The 13,685-nt window shown below is 41.8% G+C and overlaps 1 protein-coding gene across 1 annotated transcript in view; it reads right to left on the bottom strand.

Moving 5' to 3' along the window:
- Window positions 1–13,427, bottom strand: part of Mccc1 (Methylcrotonoyl-CoA carboxylase 1) — a 138,089-nt gene extending 124,662 nt beyond the window's left edge. The window contains exon 1 of the mRNA XM_067149707.2: window positions 13,291–13,427. Within this exon, the coding sequence (XP_067005808.2) occupies window positions 13,291–13,334 (44 nt within the window). The 5' untranslated portion in view covers window positions 13,335–13,427. The remainder of the gene's footprint in view (window positions 1–13,290) is intronic.
- Between the last annotated feature and the right edge of the window lie 258 nt (window positions 13,428–13,685).

Below are 13,685 nucleotides of genomic sequence, written 5' to 3'. Positions count from 1 at the left end.
GCAATACAAGTCTTTGGTAAAATCTATCTCTTTAAAATTACACTTGCTTAGATTTTAAGGGCATTCAATGTTTCTTGGCCAATTATACAATTTAGTTATTGACATGCATTAAAATAAATTCGGCTGATGTAATTTTGAAACATTAAACATTTTTATGTTTGATATGGAGGTCCATTGTAGTACAGATCTTTAGTGAAAAACTGTTGTGTGTGTTCTCCGCGCCTACAATCTCCGCAGCTCACCCGACACATGGATGTTTCTAGAGACCACGAGGCAGACTGCAGTGCGCTGACGTGATCATCGGTAACATCAGCCAACGCTATAAAAGGAGCAACGTTTCTCACCTCTCCAGGACTCCTACAGTGTCCAACGACCAGACTACACCGCAAGTCAGACACAGAGGTACCCTCTTAAAAATGTGTTCTGAATAGGTGGACTGATTCCTGGCCGTGAGGTTTCACCTCTGGACATTGCCTCATTCATCCTGCATCCCGTAGCCATGTCAAGCACCCATCCAAGCATTCTGCTACTCACACAAGTCCCATACAGTGCTCCGACTCCAATCATAGCATTCTGCCATATATGAGCATTAGACGCAAGTTTCTTGCAAGTTATATGCCTCCTGTTAGCATTCTGCTAGTACGAACTCTCTCTACATGTTACACTTGTTATTATGCATGACCGATAGTTTTCGACTATCAAGAACATTCTCTCATTTGAACAGACTGTCCCCTCAAGACAAGATTGAATGTATATAGGAATCTCAAATGTAAATATTATTCAGGCCCTCAGCCTACTACCTTATATTAACATTAAACGTGTGCAACTCAACAAGCTTCAAGACAAGTTTCGTTCTATTTCATGTACATATTGTATAAATGTGTTGAAGCAATAAACTTTTATGTTGTGCCTTGTATGCCAAGTTCCTTGTATACAACAAAAACAGTCCCTCGTAAAATGAATGTCAGCGAACTATAAAAAGGTGTTCACTCTGCCTTGGTAAAATATAATAATAATATAATAATAATAATATTAATATTATTAAAAGCCACTGTATTCACAAAGGACTGTCATTTAACTTCATTAGATTTCAACATAGGGACCCATTTCGGCAACTGTATTTGCCATCATCAGCTTAGTTTTTGAGATATTGTACAGTCTCAACTTACATGGTCCACCCTGTATATTAATGTAATATATTTGAAAGACATCAGTTCACAAACTGTGAATGGCCATAAGGATGCTGAATTTATACTATTTAGATGATGATAACCAAAAACCAGAGAAAAAAAAACTGATTAGATGCTAGAAGACGAGATCGGTAAGATCCCCGGTCATCATGTCAAAATACTCGTAGGTGACTTCAACGCTCAACTGGGAAAAGAACGACAGTACCAAGATATACTGGGGCCTTACACAGCACATAGACGAACAAACACCAACGGCAAGCGCTTAATTGAACTGTGTAGATTACATCAGTTGAAGATCATGTCCACAGTTTTCCCCAGAAAGCCAAAATATCAGACCACCTGGCAATCACCGAACGCAGCTATAGGATCATCGATCATGTTGCAATCGGTGTAAAATGCAGGAAAGAGATCATGAATGTCAGAGTTCGTAAAGGATAGAATGTTGATTCTGACCATTTCTTCACACAAATAAAGACCAGATTACTGCCAAAACGAAATATACCTTCTACCACAGTTCCACCAAGGATTGATCCCCAATTCCTGTCGGAGAATAAAGAACGTTTTGTAACCGACATCTTGCAAAAAGATATGAAAGACTGGAACCAACTGAAGTCCACCATATGCGAAACGACCAATAACCTCGGACAACCTCGAAGGAAGAGACGACATAGATGGTGGAATACTGAATGCGATCTTGCAGTTGATGAGCGTGCCGCAGCGTGGACGAAGTGGTACTCGACTAAACGAAAGGAAGATTGGGAGAATTTCAGAATGATGCGGAAACTGTCGAGTAAGACCATCAGACGTGTGAAAAGATCTTACGATCGGTCAAGACTGGAGAAGTTAGATGAAGAATTCAAAATGTACAACACCAGAAACTTTTATCGGGCCTTCAAAGAGGAACTTTCAGGTTATAAACCACAATGTCTTCACTTTAAGAATACAGACGGGGAGTTGGTCACCTGCAACAGCCAGAACGTGGAACTTTTGGCAAACTACTTTGAGCAGCTGCTCAATTGCGAAGAGCCCACGGAAAGATTACCTGTTGAAGATCCTCCAGAGATACACCTCCCATCTAACCCACCAACAATGCAGCAAGTTGCTAATGCCATCGGACATCTTAAGAACTGCAAAGCACCCGGGGAAGATGGCATCATTGCGGAAGCTCTAAAAGCAGGTGGAAATAAGATCACAGAGGCCATACACCAGATCTTGATCGATTGCTGGGAGACTGGCAGGATCCCTGATGACTGGAAATCAGCTATCATACACCCTTTACATAAAAAAGGTGACCACAGTGATGTCAACAACTACCGAGGGATATCTCTGCTGTCAGTAGCATACAAAGTGCTGTCAAGGATTTTACTGGACAATGTAGAAAGCCAATGTGATCGAACGATTGGTGAACATCAAGGAGGATTTCGGCGGGGACGGTCTTGTACCGAGCAGATCTTCAACCTAAAAACCATTCTCCAACTAAAACAAGTAAGGAGTATGAACATCGCTGTGGTTTTCGTCGACTTTAAAAAAGCTTATGATTCCATCGACTGCCAGACACTCTTCTCCGTACTGCAAGAACGAGGTGTTGATTACAACACACGCACCCTCATCCAACAGACTCTTATGGATACAACATCTAAGGTGAAGTTCAGGGGAGAACTATCTTGGACTTTCAAGATAAAAACTGGAGTACGGCAGGGTGATGGCCTCTCACCCATTCTGTTTAATCTAGTGCTTGATAAAGTCATCAAGAACTGGGAATGTACACTGAGGAATCTAGAAATCAAACCAGTTGCCATTGGAGCCGGGACTCGAAAGATTGAGATCAGGTGCCTAGCATTCGCAGATGACATTGCAATCCTAACCAACAACTCTAAGGATGCTGTCATTGCTATTGAAGCCCTGCACGAGATAGCGGTGAAGGTTGGATTACACATATCGTATGACAAAACTAAGTACTTTGAGACTCGGCATCCCGGTAACCCCCCTTTGACGACCATACATGGAACGATTGGGAAAGTCAATCGCTTCCGCTATCTTGGTGAATGGGTCCACCCCAATGGTAGAGACGGTACATCCATCCTAGAAAGGTGTAACAAACTCAATGCAGCGTACCAACTATCCCACAACCATTATAATAAGAGGTGCATTTCGAAAAATGCTAAGATCTGTCATTACAAAACTGTTGTCAGACCACAGTTTTTGTACGCCTCAGAGACCCTCCTGATAAACAAAAAAGGCACCATGGATGATCTAGAGAAAGCCGAAAGACGTATCCTCAGGAAAATTCATGGACCGAGATTGCTCCCAGATGGAACCTACAGACTTAAATCGAACTCTGAGCTGTATCGACAGTTAGAATCAGCCAATACCAGCATGCGACGTAGGAGGCTTAAGTTCTATGGACACCTACAACGAATGGACAGCAACAGGCTTACCAAGAAGATCTTTTCTTTGGTTAAAAGCTACAAGACTGGAAGCTTGTGGCTTAATGAAGTACAGAAGGACTTGGATTCGGCTGGGATTTCAGATATTGATATAGAAGATCGTTCCAAATTTTGTGCTATGGTACAGTCTTGGACCCCACCACCTAGAGTTCCTAGAAGTCGGAAGCCCCTTTCACAGGAGAGAAAGGAGAAATTATCAGCAGGGCTCAAGAGATATTGGGAACAAAGAAGAGCATCGAGGAAGAACTAGTCACCAGCGCTCCTTAGTGGGCTTAATTATTATTATTATTACTTAAAATCCAAAAGATTGAATTCTAGATTTTAAATTATTATTCTTCTAACATAGTTGCTGATATATTCAGAAAAAAAGAAAGATAAGGTCACGAAGGGTGTGAAAATGAAAGACTCCCTAAGCCCCGAATACTCTAATACCATCGGGGTCAGAAAAGAACAAGAGATGACCAAGGGAGGTCAGATAGGATAGACAAAAATGAGGAGCCTGGCACAAGTTAGTGGAAGCAATGCCAGGACTGAGGGGCACATGGTCGCCAACCCATGCTCACAAGTTGAGAGCCCATGGGACCTCTTTTGTTCACCTCTTACAACAGGCAGGGGATACTGTGGGTGTTGTTTTACTGCCCCCACCCACAGGGGTTTCAGCAGGGAAGCAAGAAGCAGGAAAGTAGGGAAGTATTTAGAATATGTATTTTCCCAGGATGGTAATATAGTGAGATTGAATCAAGGTGTAGCAAATAATATTCAGGAACTCAATCATCAAAATTACCAGTATTTTGCCCCAGTACAGCATGGGTTCATCTGTTGGATATCGCACCTTGACCAAGACACTGGCCGGTAGCGACACTACTGCAAGCTATACATGTGATAAGCACAATGCAGTGCCAATGTACTATGGGAGAACTGCATCTCCGCTTGCTATATATGCCCTCCTGGGCTAGCATGAAACTCCTGAATGTTATTTAGCTATCTCAATCAGAAGCCATACTTTTGGTCAAGGTGTAGCAAAATTAATGCAATGAGTTTGCAGTTGCAATCAACAATATTCTGTAAGAAAGAAGTCAGCTCCTGGACGAAACTGTCTTCGTACTGGTCCAGTGGTCCGTTTTCAGACCAACTATGCTGCACGAGTGAAAACTGTGTGGACTCAGGATATCTTATTCTTAAGTTAGAAGTAGGCCTAATAGGCATGAAAGTAGCAAAACAGATTGGAACAATTGCAGAAAGAATGAACTCAATGGATAAAATGGTACATATAAACCACCTTCGGTGGTGGGTCCATGTGAAGCGAATGGAGGAGGATAGGTTATCTGGAAAAATAATGGACTCTGTCATGGAGTGTAAGAGAACTAGAGGGAGACCAAGATGGTGATAGTTTGACTCAGTATAAAGATAAGAGGTATGGAATTAAAGGAGGCCACAGAGCTAGTTAGAAATAGAGGATTGAGGAGGCATTTAATAAATCCACAGAGGCCTGCAGACTGAATAGCACTGGGCTGAGTGGCTCAGACGGTTGAGCCACTAGCCTTCTGATCCCAACTTGACAGGTTCGATCCTGGCTCAGTCCGGTGGTATTTGAAGGTGCTCAAATACGTCAGCCTCATGTCGGTAGATTTACTGGCATGTAAAAGAACTCCTGTGGGACAAAATTCTGGCACCTCGTCGTCTCCAAAAACTGTAAAAGAGTAGTTAGTGGGACATAAAGCAAATAACATTATTATTATTATTATTATTATCATTAGACTGAACCGTGAAGGGCATAACAGTCTATAATAAAATGTAAGTAGCCTATTCCACTTTCACATGGTCCACTGCCTACCATGCCACTCCACTGCACACCACCACATGTGTAGAAAGGGGCATGGAGTATTCAGACGAGACATCTCACGTGGTGCCACCTTCCTCTATCCTCGTCAACAGCAGGCTGCTGTCAACCGGCCTGAAGTCCCTTCCACTAATGGCGACAGGTAGCTCTCACGTCCATGGTCCATAGTCAACAATAATAAATTTATTTGTTTTCTTCTTATTCTTATTCTTCTTTAGCGTTTGTCCCGCCTGGTGGCAGGGTCCGCTGTGTGGATTCGTTGTCTCCATTTAATTCGGTCTCGGGCCATGTCTGGATGTGGTCTTATGGCTTTCAGGTCATTGTGCACTGTATCGGTCCATCGCTATCTTGGTCGTCCCTTGGGCCTCTTTCCAGCGACTTCCAATGTATATGCTGACTTTGCCAATGTATGTCTTCTGCACGCAACACATGCCCAAACCAGCGCAGATGGTTTTCCTGCATTTTCTTCTGGATCAGTGCAATGCCAAAGCGTTTCCTAATATCGTCTTTTGAAATATGATCTAGTCTAGAGATGCCAGCTGTCCACCTAAGCATCTTTTGTCTCCATGAAGCTTATTCAACGTTCTGCCTCTTTTGTAGCAGGCCAACACTCAGTGCCGTAGAGAGCGACGGGACGGATAACAGTCTGATAGATCTTAGATTTCAGATGGTTCTTCATCCGACGGTCGCAGGTGACGCCCGTTGTCATTCGCCACTTCAGCCTTGTGTTGACCTTGTCATAAGTCTGCCATCGTCAGAGAGTGTGGAGCCAGGATATTTAAATTTCTCTACTTGTGGTGGGTCTTCACCATCAACGTGGATGTTTCCAACTTCTCGAGGATCTAATGTCATGTATTCTGTCTTCTTTTTGTTGAGGTGCAGACCATATTGCGCCAGTCAGTTGTTCCACTCTTCTGTTTGGTGCTGGAGATCAAACTTATTCTCCAGCCAACATGACATCATCAACATAGAGAAGTGTCCATGGTATTGGCTTGTGCAGGTCTGATGTAACAGTGCCCATCACAAGAATGAACAGCACTAGTGAGAAGGCAGAGCCTTGATGTACTCCTACAGTGATGCAGAAATCATTGGACGGTCCTGAGGCAGCTTGAACATAACTCCTTGGTTCTACGTAGAGCATCTGTACCCACTTAACAAGGTGCTCTGGAATGCTATGTTCTCATAGTGCTAACCAGATTAGGTCATGTGGCACCCGATCAAAGGCCTTCTCAAGATCCAGAAAAACGAGATGAAGAGGCTTATTTTTTCACGGTGTTTCTCAACTAACAGCCGTGCAGCATGGACTGCATCTGTTGTGCCGCAATTTTTCACAAATCCAGCTTGGCTTTTTGTAAGTTTGGCTATCTCGCGAATCCTTTTGTCGAGAATACGTTCGAAGATCTTCATTGCATGGCTCAGAAGTCTGATCAGGTGATAATTAGAACAATCGGCAGGACTTCCCTTCTTCTTGAAGATTGGTACAGTAATGCTCCGTCGCCAATCTGATGGTATTTGACCTTCTTTGATGATCTGACTGAAAAGCTGTGTTAGCCATATTGCCACATCCCACCGTTCAGAGCACCAGAACTCTGCCGGAAGATCATCAGGGCCCGTGGCTTTCCCTGGTTTTATCTCCTTCAGTACAGCCTGAACTTCCATGACGTCAATTTCCTTCACTGGGCCTTCAACAGCAGAGCTGGTCAGGATTGGTGGGTGGGGAAATTCTTTGGTTGAAAGATTCTCCAAATAGCTCCGCCAGCGTTCTCGCGCTTTCTTCTAGTTGACCAGCAGGTCACCTGTTTCATCATTGATGCTGTAAAAACGTTGGATGTCTTCCGTTTTGTGGTGCCTTGATTTGAGTAGCCGGTCAATGTGCCACTCGCCTTCGCGCGTGTCAAGTTTTCCATATAGATCTGCATATCGGTTTGCTTTTGTTACAGCAATGACCTTCTTCGCCTCATTACGGGCTGTTTTGTAGGCATTCCAACAAGATGGTGTTTTATCTGAAAGAAACTCGTGGTACAGCTGTTTTTTCTTCTGCACTGCATCTTTAACACCGTCATTCCAAATCCACATGTCTTTGTCAATCCTACGTTGTCTTGATATAGTTGTTCCAAGAATACATTATGCGGCTTCATGAACGGTGTCTTTCAGTTTAGTCCAGCTCTCTTCAACCGTAGTGATTGGTGGCACTATAATTTTTGTAACAATGTCGGCCTCCTTCTCCTTGTAGCGCCACCATTTGATTCTTTTAGGCCCATTTCTGGGTAAGTATTCAGCTCTTGGCGACTTTATCCGTAGCTTACAGATGACAGGTCGGTGTTGCATCTGACAGTTTTGTAAGGAACAACTTTTGTATCTAGAACATCTTTGAAATTCCGTTGTCTCACAAGGATGTAGTCAATCTGAGTTGCATTGGAGCTACTGTAGTACGTGATTAGATGAGTATCACGCTTTTTGAACCAGGTGTTCGTGATGATCAGATCATGAATTTCTGCATAATCAAGAATTCGTTGGCCGTCGTCGTTCTTCTCTCCACATCCATATCCACCATGGGCAGTGTGATCTTCTTTCCTCTGCCCGACGTGTCCATTCAGATCACCGGCAATGATGAGGTAGTCTTCTGGTGGCACTTCAGCAGTCTTCTCATCAAGCAGTTCCCAGAAGGCATCTTTTGTTTCCGCGTCTAGGCCGGTTTGTGGAGCATAGGCACTGAAAAAATGGACCTTCCTTCTATCCATGACATATGATTTTCATCAACCAATCATCGTAGCGTTGCACCTCAGAGACATAACCATCAAATTTTGCTGATATAACAATGCCAACACCGTTAGTTGTTCTTCGGGTACCGTTGTATATGAATTTGTATCCACACCCAATGTTGCGTGACTTTTCTCCACTCCATCTTGTTTCCTGCACCACGCAGATGTCTATATGCCTTCTTTCAAGTGCTGTGGCCAGTTCACTGCTTCAACCAGACATAGTCCCAAAGTTCAGTGATGCTATACAGAATGTGGGGGCTCGCTTGTTTAGCCGTCGCCGCCCGCTCTCATGTCCATGGTCCATAGTCAACAATAATAATGTTATTTGTTTTTATGTACTGGTAGGTACTGGTACTAACATAGTTGGAGATGTTTGGGATCTGGTTATGGGAGCACAGAAGAAGTTTATGAAAGCAGAGACTGCAGAGACTGTTATCAGTGGGATACTGTGTACAGGGATACTGAATGGAGGGAAATTGGGGATTTAAATGAGACTATGAAATGGATATATGAGAAAATCGAAGTGAGATTTGTAGATCCTAATGGATGGGAAGAAGATAGGGATCTACTCTCAAATGGCCTTCACTTGAACTGCAATGGTACATATATGTTAGGGGGTTTGTTTAGAAGAGTTATAGGGAGGGAAATGGGGTGGAGCAAGGAGCAGTGAAGACAGTGTGTATGTGTATGTTTAGTCCTCAGCCCGAAGGGTGGTTGGATCTTCAACAGCTCCACCATCAGCTGTCATAGATGGCCTAGGCGTCACTGAAGAGGCGTACTAGGGAAATGAGGAGTGAGGTAGTTTCCCGTTGCTTTCCTCACCGAGCCAGAAGTTGCTATTACATATCAGTCTCTCAAGCCCACTGAAATGCATGCACCAACCGACCCTATGAGCAATATTTTCACATCATTCATAACAGGGACTGGCTGCAGATGGAATGGCATTACTAGCATCACTCATACCTCACTCACTTTCATTTTGTCAAAGCCAAGGATAAAGCTGAGACAGATCAATGATAGGAAGCATAAAGTCAAGTAAGGATGACATAAAATTGTTAGTGTTAAACTGTAGAAATATTGTGAAGAAAGGAACAGAATTAAGTCATTTGATAGATATATATCTACCAGATTTTGTAATAGGAATTGAATCCTGGCTGAGAAGTGATATTATGAAGGCGGAAATTTTCTCACGGAACTGGAGTGTTTATCCTAGACACAATTTAGGAACGATAGAAGGGGAGAGTATTTATACTGGTGAAAGAAGAATTTGTAAGTTACAAAAAAGTTAAGGATGAGGAACACGAAATTCTAGGTGTAAGACTCATGTCTAAAGACAATAGGCAACTTGATGGTTTTAGGATGCACATACCTGGCAAGGCTGGTGCTCACACTGATGCAGAATTATTTGACAGGATAATCAGCTGTGTGGGGAATGACACAGAAGGGAACGTTATTGTAGTGGATGATCTGAACCTGCTAAATGTTAACTGGGAAGGGAATGCTAATGACAAACCATGACCAACAAATGGTGAATAAGTTATTATGGAAAGGACAGCTGAATCAGCTGAATCAGAAACCAACTAGAGAGAAAAAATATTCTACACATGGTGCTGATAAAACCAGATGAGCTCTATAGGGAAACTGATATGATAGATGGTAAAAATGATCATGAATCTGTCTTTGTCAGAGTTAAAAATAAATGTGTTAGATAGGAATGTTGTAAAAGTAGGCCTATTAGGCAATACCATGTGGCTGATAAGAGGGAAATGGGTGAATTTTTAAAAAGCAATTATTATCAATGGAAAATGGTAAATAGAAATGTGCAAAGACTATGGGATGGGTTTAAAACAACTGTTGAGGAGTGTGAAAACAGATATGCACCTTTAAAAGTGATAAGGAATAGTAAGGACCTATTAGAACAGGGAAGTAAAGAGATTAAGAAGGAAGTGCAGATTAGAAAGAAGTAGAGTTAGGAATGGTTGTGGGAGTAAGGAAAGATGGAAGGAACTCACTACTAGGAAATTGAATTCAGCAAAAAAAAAAAAATCAGCTGAGGATAACATGATGGCAAACATAACTGGATGCCATAATTGGCAGCCATATGAATTTCAGGGCGCAATGGAAGGATATGTATACTGTAGATACTTTAAAGCAGAAACAGGTTCCAGGAAGGACATTCTGGGAATCATTGATGCTCAAGGGGAGTGTATGTGCGAGGACTTTCAGAAAGCAGAAGTATTCAGTCAGCAATATGTAAAGGTAGATGATTATAATGTCCTGGAGGCGACTAATACTAGCAAAATACTCAAATTATCTATGATAATACAGACATACATAAATAGATACAACCAGGCAAGTTGGCCGTGTGGTTAGGAGCGCATGGCTGTGAGCTTGCAACCAGGAGATAGTGGGTTCGAGCCCCAATGTCGGCAGCCCTGAAGATGGAAGATGGTTTTCCGTGGTTTCCCCATTTTCACACCATGCAAATGCTGGGACTGTATCTTAATTAAGGCCACGGCCGCTTCCTTCCCACTCCTAGTCCTTTCCTATCCCACTGTCGCCATACGACCTATCTGTGTCGGTGGTGGTGGTGATTATTGTTTTAAGAGGAAGTACAACTAGGCAACCATCCTCTATATAACACTAATTAGAGAGAAAAAATGGAAGGGGTCCGACACTTCGAAAAATGAAGATATCGGCCAAAGGAAGACAAGGGCCACAAAGGGCGTGAAAATGAAAGACTCCCTAGCCCTCGCAAACCTAATAGCGTCGGGGTCGGAAAAGAACAAAAGTTGACCAAGGAAGGTTGGATAGGATAGATGAAAGAGATGAAAGTTAGAAGCCAGTAAGTGGAAGCAATACCAGGACTCGGCTAAGGGCCCCGTGGTCGCCAACCCACGTTCCACAGTTCAGAGCCTCTGAGGCCCCTTTTAGTCGCCTCTTACGACAGGCAGGGGATACCGTGGGTGTTATTCTATCACCCCCACCCACAGGGGGACCTATCTGTATCGGTGCGAAGTAAGGCAACTAGCAAAAAAAAAAAAAAAAAAAGAAAGAAAGAAAGAAAGAAAGAAAGTTGAAAGCTACAAAGGCAGTTCGGATTCATAAGATTTCTGGGAGTATATTAAAGACTATGAGTTGAAATATTTATTTGATTGCTGTTTCATAAAGGGATAATACACTTCCTTAGGGAACCTGAACTATTTGTCCCGAATGAGTAAATTTATAATACCGGTGCCAATATAATGGGTCCATCATTGGACATTATAAATCGAACATTTTTCGAGTTGTTAGTGAAGAGTTGGCGTGGAATGACATAAGTAGACGAATAAGCTTGAGTCAGGATTGCCAGACGTCCTGGATTTTATGGGACAGTACTGCATTCGTGTTAAATGTCCTGCGTCCCGAACACGGCAACTGTCCCGTATTTTGAACCTCAAGAAATATGCCAGCGTTTCCACCTGTGATAAGTAACTTACCAAGAGCTTTTCTTCTTTCTTTCAAAGAGGATAGATTTCTTCACTCCCTGGTTTCTTTATGTGATGTGAGTTCGTATATTTTTAAAATAGTTTTTTATTTTATTGTTTGCAGTTCTCGGGTTGTCCATCCTGGCGAATAAGATGTGTAATAGCGGACAGCTACCTGAGGTAGTCAAAGTCCACCGCATGTTTGTGTGAAACTGTCAACTGTGAGAAATATTATGTTCTGTTGACTTGATTAGGTCTGAGCTGTTCATTTAAGTTATGTGAATTTTCTTAAATGACATGCAGTGATTTTTATGAAATTGCTAAGAATGATAAAAAACTGATAACAGCACTTCAGAGAAATGAAAATATATAGAAATTGAAAGAACTGGTATGAATAATTAAATAAACTAAGTTTTATCTCTATTCATTTTACGTTGCACCGACAGGGGCAGGTTTTACGGTGATGATGGAATAGAAAAGGGCTAGGATTGGAATCGACCGTGGCCTTAAGTCAGGCTAAAGCCCCAGCATATGCCTGGTATAAAATGGGAAATCACGGAAAAGCATCTTTAGTGCTGCCGACAGTGGGGTTCGAACCCATCATCTCTCGAATACAAGCTCATAGCCACATGACCCAAACTGCACGGCCAACTTGCACGGTACTGTTAGTTTCAGTCTGTCTATAAATGTTAAGGCATGCATTAATAAACTGCACTATGATGTCAACATAATAATAAGCATAACACTTTGAACCAAAATTTATAACATGTAGAATACGAGCCCATTGATTTCCTCGATCTCGCATCTGTCCTGTATTTTGATTTCAGGTATCTGACAACCCTGACTTGAGTGGAGCTTTTAAAAGTACGAAAAATCGTAGTATGAATATAAAGTTGAAATTCAAGAGGACAAATTGGGGCAAATATTCATTTATATGACGAGAAGTAAGAGATTAAAATAAATTATCACGGGAAATGTTCAATAAATTTCAAAGTTCTATGAAAATGTATAAGAAAAAGCTAGGTAAACAACTGACAGGGAATCTGCCACCTGGGCGACAACCCAAAACGCAGATCATTAATGAATGATTGTTTGATTTATTGAGATGTCTCAAGCAGTCCAGCTCCTTACTTGAAGCAACAAGAAATATCGGATGTCTTGACATGACGGACAATGACTGATAGAGAGAAATATCTTAGCGTAAAGTTCGAGAATCTAACAGCAACAGAATCCGCAGAAATAAAGATTTGATCACAAGAAATCGAACAGGCAAAGTAGTAACAAAATAGGGATCCAATGGTCTACATATATATTTAATCATTCTGAACTACCAAATCATTTGCTCTGCTGTTATACGAGCATTTTTATGTTACTTTTTCGTTAATAGCAAACCTAAAAGAAATAATTTCTTAAACTAACCTCAATAGTAAAAACATGGTCAACAACAAGAAACAGAGGAAGAAATGGTAAACTCTAGGCCTGCCAGCCGCCGTTAATTTACAAAAAGTGTGTGAAAAAAAATGCTCGCGATGTTAAAAACTTACAGGACTTGAAACAAGTAATTCTGTACATAACAAAACGTACCCATATACTACCGCGTTTCCGTTCTTTAGCCTTATCCATGCCATTGTGTTTTCACTTTACTCCACTTTTATCTACTGTTCTCCTACTGACGCTACTGACTACAAAATAAAAAGGCTGTTTCATTTCATTGATATCGCTACGACTAGCGTTGCATAAACTACTTATCATATTTGCTGGTCATTAGGTCATGTCAAAAGTATAATAGACACCTACTAGACATTTAGCGGTCCCGGTAGTGTATTTCAATTAAGCCAACATAACATTTACCGGTAAGAATCTCGGACAATAGGCCTATCATTGAGAAATGAATGATGACGGTGTTGGTGGTGATTATTCTTTTAAGACGAAGTACAACTAGGCAACCATCATAATTCATAACACTAATCAGAGCAAAA

Source organism: Anabrus simplex, chromosome 6, assembly GCF_040414725.1.
Source record: "Anabrus simplex isolate iqAnaSimp1 chromosome 6, ASM4041472v1, whole genome shotgun sequence".
Taxonomy (NCBI): Eukaryota; Metazoa; Arthropoda; class Insecta; order Orthoptera; family Tettigoniidae; genus Anabrus; species Anabrus simplex.
This window is presented reverse-complemented; position numbering and strand designations above follow the sequence as displayed.